This window comes from Impatiens glandulifera, chromosome 1, assembly GCF_907164915.1.
Source record: "Impatiens glandulifera chromosome 1, dImpGla2.1, whole genome shotgun sequence".
NCBI classification, from domain to species: domain Eukaryota; kingdom Viridiplantae; phylum Streptophyta; class Magnoliopsida; order Ericales; family Balsaminaceae; genus Impatiens; species Impatiens glandulifera.
In genome coordinates this window covers 17213904-17220696 of record NC_061862.1, presented here as the reverse complement: position 1 = coordinate 17220696, position 6793 = coordinate 17213904, and the positions used below count along the sequence as shown (strand labels likewise).

Here is a 6793-nt window from a genome sequence, read left to right as displayed (position 1 = left end):
AAATTGTCCCTCAAATTTTTTGAGAGGGTCACTATTTGCTCTTCTGTCAATTTTTTCGTTAAACATAACGGTTCTAACTAAAACTCTTCCAACTATTATGATAGTTTACTTTTAGCCCTCCAACTATTTTGATCGTTAATTTTTAACCTTTTAATTACTTTCTCCCTAAAACTATCAACATATTCAATTTTAACTTTTTTTTATGACCAAATTTAATAATAATTTGTTCTATTACAATCTATAAATATTTTTTTTTTACAAATATTGATAAATTACAATAGAGTTTTAAGCAATTACAACTTTCTATTCTAAGTTTTTTTCTCTTCTAGTTTATAATATTCATGTACTGAGCCTTAAAATGTTGATTTTCCAATCATTTGCTTTATCCCTACTTTTGAGGAATCACTACAATTAAAGAGATAAAAAAAAATCTACCATATAATGTGAATACATTCAACAAATCAAACAAATATATTTACATATTGGTTCTCTGCTAAGAACTTTGTATACAACAACAAGTACTTACCGTATACTCGATTATAACAAAAATTGCAATTTCTAGGTCTAATCATCCAAGCCATTGCTCTAATACTATAAACTTTATCTCTTGTCTCTCTTTACCCCTCTAACATACCCTTCTCTCGCAATCACAAGAATCATCAATTAATCCATGTTTGGGAATTCCATTATCCTTCTCATTGTACCTTTCAGATTTGAAGCTTTCCTTTCCATCTTTTGCGTCCTTGTTATTTCTGTAAGTAAAATAGAAGTCATGTGAGGAGGAAGTTCTTCCTTTTCTAAATTCATTTCGTCAATTAGAATCACATTCTCTCCTCGAATAATATATAGACCTAGAGGAATGCCACAATAAATATCACCAACTATAACTCGTTCATAAGCACCTTCTATCACCACATTTGTAAATTGGTCAAAGGAACGAAGTATGCCCATAAGCTTTCTTCCATCTCGCAGCAATACAATCAACTTCTTATCAAGATAGCTTGCGAGATGTTGACAAGTAAATATTTTTTTCCTGCCCAATACATTTTAGCAATGTCCTATAGCAACAATGGCGATAGAGATAAATTCGTATTTGATCGAGGATGGCTTTTGAGGTAATTTCGTACTGGAGCGACAATTGATTTGAAGGTAGATTCGTGCTCGATCGAAAGAAGATGGATCTTAAGACTCCTACGGAATCTTTAACGAAAGATGATGAGACTGAGAACTGGAGCGAATGAGAGATGACTATGTATTTTTCTTCTTTAAATCTGTAGAGAGAAAAAGAAAGAGAGAGAATGATTTTTGTAAACGAAGATTTTAATTAGAGGTCGTTATGTTGTAATGAAAAATATGACAGAAGGGCCTTTGGTGACAATTTTTTATAGTTTGAGAGTTATTTGTGATCTTTCAGAAAATTTAAAGAATAATTTATTTTAATAATAATTCGAAAATTAAAAGTAATCGTTCAAAATAATTTGAGGACCACCTAAATAATTTATCCTTTACAAAATTTTAATCTTGCTTGTTAATGTTATGCAGCTGTTTTTATAATTTGTCCATGAAAAAATAAATGACTTTTAGCGGGGAGAAGGTGTCAGACTCATAACAACATGACCTTTAGGTCTTGTTTGTTATTGAGAAAATTCCAACCAGAATTTAAAGCAAGTCATGATTTTATTTATTTTTTATTTTTTTTTTAGAGAAAGACAAACATAATTCTTGAAGGTTGTTTGATCTTAGTTTTTCAGTATTTTTCTGAAAAAAATGTTTAATAAAAAATATAGGTTATTTGAGTTTTTAGTTAGTTTAATTATTAAAATAATTTTTTATTTAACTTTGAATAAAAATAAATTAAAATTAAAATTATTTTAATTGATAAAATATGTGATTTGATAAATAAAATAACAGTATATTTGATTAAGATAATTTATAAAAAAATTGTAAAAATTAAATAAATACAAATTAAGTAATGATGTCCACTGTAACTTAAAATGTTCTAAAGAATTGTGACACTTAAATTACTTTACTAGGTTATAAAAATTTAAATAATTTAAAATGAAATTGTTTGAATTTATAAGATTCTTACAAAAATTTGATCCAAACAAGACCTAAAGAAAAGGCTTTCACGTGAATGTGGAAAATGACATCATTTCCCTTTCTTTCTAAACTGGACTATTTGGACAACAACCCTTTTCAATAATTTTGTTTTAATCAATTTCTTTTAAAAGTTATTGATATAGTATGAGAAATGAGAGTAGCTAATAGCACAATTAAACAAAGCACAAAATTATAAAAAATTAAAAATTATAATTCATGAAATTTGGTAATATCAGGGTTAGTTCCTAAAATGACTTTAATTAAAATTTATTTTTATAAAATAATTTAATTTATTGTTAAAATTCAAATTCAGTTATTTTATTTTTTAATTTTAACTCTTATAACTTATTATTAAATATATCCTAAATTTAATAATTTATATATATATATAAATTATAAATTTTATAAATTTGATTATTTATATTTTAATATATTTTTTAAATTATTATTTTTATAAATTTAATTATATATATTTAAATATTAATATATATATTTATAAATTTAATTATTTATATTACATTTAAATTATTTTTTAATATAATAATAAATATTCACTTTATCATTTTCATCCATAATTAAATATTAACAATAATATTGATGACCCTTCCCAATAGTAAACAATTAAAAAAAAAAAAAAAAAGAGAGAAAAGCAAAATTAACCAAAGCTCAAAGATGAATAAAATTAACTATTCAAATTCTAAAATCAAATAACAATTGAACAAATAAAATAATATAAAATTGAGGATAGTTACTATGCACATGTTCGTGCCTAATTCTATTTTTAGCTCCATAGTCGATTTTCGTGTGTCCTAATAGTTTTTCTCACATACAAACGAAGTCACAGAAATGAAGAAACCTAAAGGAAAATCAAAAGAAATCAGAGAGGATAAATTGGAATTGTAATCAAATTACAAAAAAAAATAAAAATAAGAGACATTTCTATGTCTATTTTATAAGTAAATTAGATAAAATTATATTTTTTTCCCTCTAAATAATGTTTGAAATCTTATCAAACACTGATAAAGTTTTGTGAAAATCTATCTCAACCATCGTTGTGGCAACATTCATTTCACAACATTACTTGTCATACTAGTGTTCATCTAACAATCAAACACTGTACTTCATAATCAACCTCTTCAAAAATAATATATTCTTAAAATAAAATAAAAAATTAAATACTCTGATATTATTTGTTTAAAATATATATTGATTTGAAATTAATCAAGATTGAGAATATATGTGACTATAAAAAAAAATATAAGCACGTAAATAATATATGTTTTACGTAAAAATCTAAAACGGAAAAAATCACGGATAAAGATTAAATTTTCCAAGAATAGATTACAATTTAAAAGAATTGAATCAAAATTTGCGGTCAGAAAACTTTCTATTGTGAACTGCTTTTTCGCTCAGTAATTTATACTTTTTATGAGCATGAGACTGGTTCTGTGTATATTTTGTGAATAAAATTTGAATTTATGTCCACTTCTTCTTTGTTTGGTTTAAATTATTTGAACTCTATTGTGCATTTTCGTATAATAATAAAAATTATTAATTAATTTATTAAAATATTATTGAATAATAATACTTTTTTATTATTAAAAATATATTTTTTTAAATCAATAAAGTTTTAAATAAAACATCAAACAAACTAGGACTGGTTAGGATTAAGTTTACTTAAGAAAAAAAATAATGATTAGTAATAATTTTAAGAGTAATAATTTTAAGAAACGATTGTTTTTTAGTAAAATTATTTAAAATATATTAATATATATAAATAAATAAAAATTTAAAATATAATATATTCTGGTATTTTAATTAATAAATTAAATGACGTGAAAATAAAATAATATTGGAGTGGTTTGAATTCTTTAAATAATTCTAACTAAACAAAACATTATTTTATTGAAATAACCAAAATTCAAAAAATATTATTTCACTCTACTTTCTTTTATCATATCACTCAATTAATTTATAAAATACTAAGATATCTTTTATTTTAAATTATTAATTATTATTTATCCTTATATATTAATTTTTTATAAAAAAAATATCTCCACTTTCATAAAATCACAATTCATTGTTATTTTTTAAATAATTCTAAGATTTTTTCAATCTTTATCCAAAAAAAGGCCCAAAACGCAAATGTGGTGGGTCCGTGTGTTACAACTACAAGAATTGTAGAATGGTTTGGATAAAAAATAAGGTCTAATTTGGATAGAGGTTATTTAAAAAATCTAAAAGAAAAATAATAGTTAATAATTTTGATGATGTAATAATTATTTTTTTATAAAACATTTAAAAGAATATTGATATATATAATAAAATAAAAAATAATAAAATAAAATAAATAATATTTTAATATTTTAGTTTATAATTTGAGTGATGAGATAAATAAAAATGAAACGAAATGATATTTAATTTTGTTTATGTTATTTAAAAATTCAGACCAAACAAGACCTACCTGAAAGACAATAGCATGTTGGGATTGGGGTTATTTGAAAAAATTTAAAAGGAGAAAAATAATAATGATTATTTATAATTTTAAAAAAATTATGATTATTTTTGATAAAAATATTTAAATGATGTTGATATATAAATAAATTAAAAAATAATAAGTTAAAATAAATAATATTTTAATTAATAAATTAAATAATTTGATAAATAAAAAAAATAAGAAAATAAATTAATATTTAATTTTGATTAAGTTAAAATAATTCAAACAGAATCAAAAATCAATGTCGAACAAAGAAATTGTATTTTTATTTATTTTATAATAAATATTACAACATTTAAGGGGAATTTAAGAAAAATCAATTAAATAAATTTATATTTAAATTTAACTTATTTTTACATACTTTTGTTTGTCTTAATTTGATAGCTTGATTCAACTTATATGGTTAGTTTATTTATTTTTTATATTTGAATAATATTTAATAATTAATATAATATAATATATATTTTTAATATTAATCACTTTAATTCTTAAAATGTTTTTTTTATTATAAATTATTAATAATATAAAACTCACTATTTAATTATATATTTATAAACTTAATACTTATATTTAAAATAATTTAAATATTTTATTAACTTAATTTTAAATATTAATAAATTACTTAAATTAATATAATTTATTTTAAAATAAATTATATGAATATATCAGTTACTGTAAACTTTTTATATTTTTGCAATTATATTATTTTTTATTGTATAATTCTCATATATTATTTAATTTATTTCTTATAAATAATTTAAAATTTAATATATTAATATTTTTAACTATAAAACTAAGAAAATATAGAATATTATTATTTTATTTATTCTTGATAATAATTGAAAGTCTTTAAACTAATTTATATATTTTTTTATTTTGTGTTATTATTTTTAATCTTATAATTAATTATTAAAAAATAATATAATATTATATTATTTTAAATAACATATAAATAAAGTGAAGGGTATGTTTAAATTTATGTCTTTAAATAAATATTTAAAATATATATATATTTATATATATATATATATATATTACTATATAATAATTAAATAAAATTATATAAATAAGAAAAAATAACAAAATGTGGAAAATATGAGAAAAAAATGAATAAAAAATATTAGAAGGAGTGATGAGAGAAAAAGAAGAAGTTAAGATTATAAGTTTAAGGATTGAGATTATAACCCTTTTGACCATATCCTCGAATTGTTCGTGTGTCAACCAGGCTGCCAAGAATCGAAACGGTTTATGCTCCTGACCTGTCCTAGTCTGCACAAGACCTTTAAGAATGATGGGTCGATGGTCAGAGTATAACTTGGGTAAGTGAAGACCTGAGAATCTTGCCATTTCTCGAGCCATGCCGCATTACAAAAAACACGAGAGAAAATTGAATTTACTAAAATGTGTTTATTTATAACTCATTAGTTAAAATTATTGTAGTAAATTATTACGTAAATAATTCAAAATCATATGCTAAATCAAACACAGCTTTAAATTAAATAATTATTGAATATTAATAAAATCAGTATTAAAATATTTAAAAGGAAAATATATAAAATTGTAATGTTGCTTGTTAATGCTATGCAGCTGTCTTTATAATTTGTGCATGGAAAAATAAATGACTTTTAGCGAAGAGAAGGTGTTAGACTCATAACAATATGTCCTCGTATTGAGGTCTTGTTTGTTTTTTTAGAAAAATTCCAACACAGAATTTAATGCAAGTCATGATTTTTAAAATTTGTTTTTTTAGAGAAAGACAAACATAATTCTTGGAGTGGTTTGATCTTAGTTTTTTATTAATTTTCTTTTCAGAAAATTTTTGTTAAAAAAATAAGTTATTTGAGTTTTTAGTTTTTTAAATTATTAAAATATTTTTATTTAAATTTTAATAAAAATAAATTTAAAATATTTTAGTTATTGAAATATGTGATTTAATAAATATAATAAAATGATTTGATGGGGATAATTTATAATTTTTTAAAAAAAAAATAAAAATAAAGTGGCCTCCACTTAAGCTTACACCTTCATAAATGAGAATTGTGTCACTTAAACTACTTATTGTAATATAAAAATTTAAATAATAAAAAATGAAGTTGTTTGAATATATAAGATTCTTATGAAAATTTAATCCAAATAAATGAAAATTTGATCTAAATAAATGAAAATTTGATCCAAACAAGGCAAATAAAGAAAAGA

General features: G+C 20.9%; 1 protein-coding gene across 1 annotated transcript; it reads right to left on the bottom strand.

Annotated features, from left to right (window-relative positions):
* Window positions 1–663: 663 nt before the first annotated feature.
* Window positions 664–5956, bottom strand: LOC124919414 (sm-like protein LSM1A). Its single transcript, XM_047459650.1, has 2 exons — window positions 5820–5956; window positions 664–1033 (listed from the first exon to the last, which is right to left on the bottom strand). The coding sequence occupies exons 1-2, from the start codon at window positions 5954–5956 to the stop codon at window positions 664–666; spliced, it is 507 nt and encodes a 168-aa protein (XP_047315606.1).
* Window positions 5957–6793: the final 837 nt, after the last annotated feature.

Excerpts from the sequence above, each read along its gene's own strand:
- LOC124919414 (XM_047459650.1), bottom strand. The coding sequence starts at position 5,956 with ATGGCTCGAGAAATGGCAAGATTCTCAGGTCTTCACTTACCCAAGTTA. Across the intron at positions 1,034-5,819 it reads TTTCGATTCTTGGCAGCCTG|GAAAAAAATATTTACTTGTC; the intron begins GTTGACACACGA and ends TGTATTGGGCAG.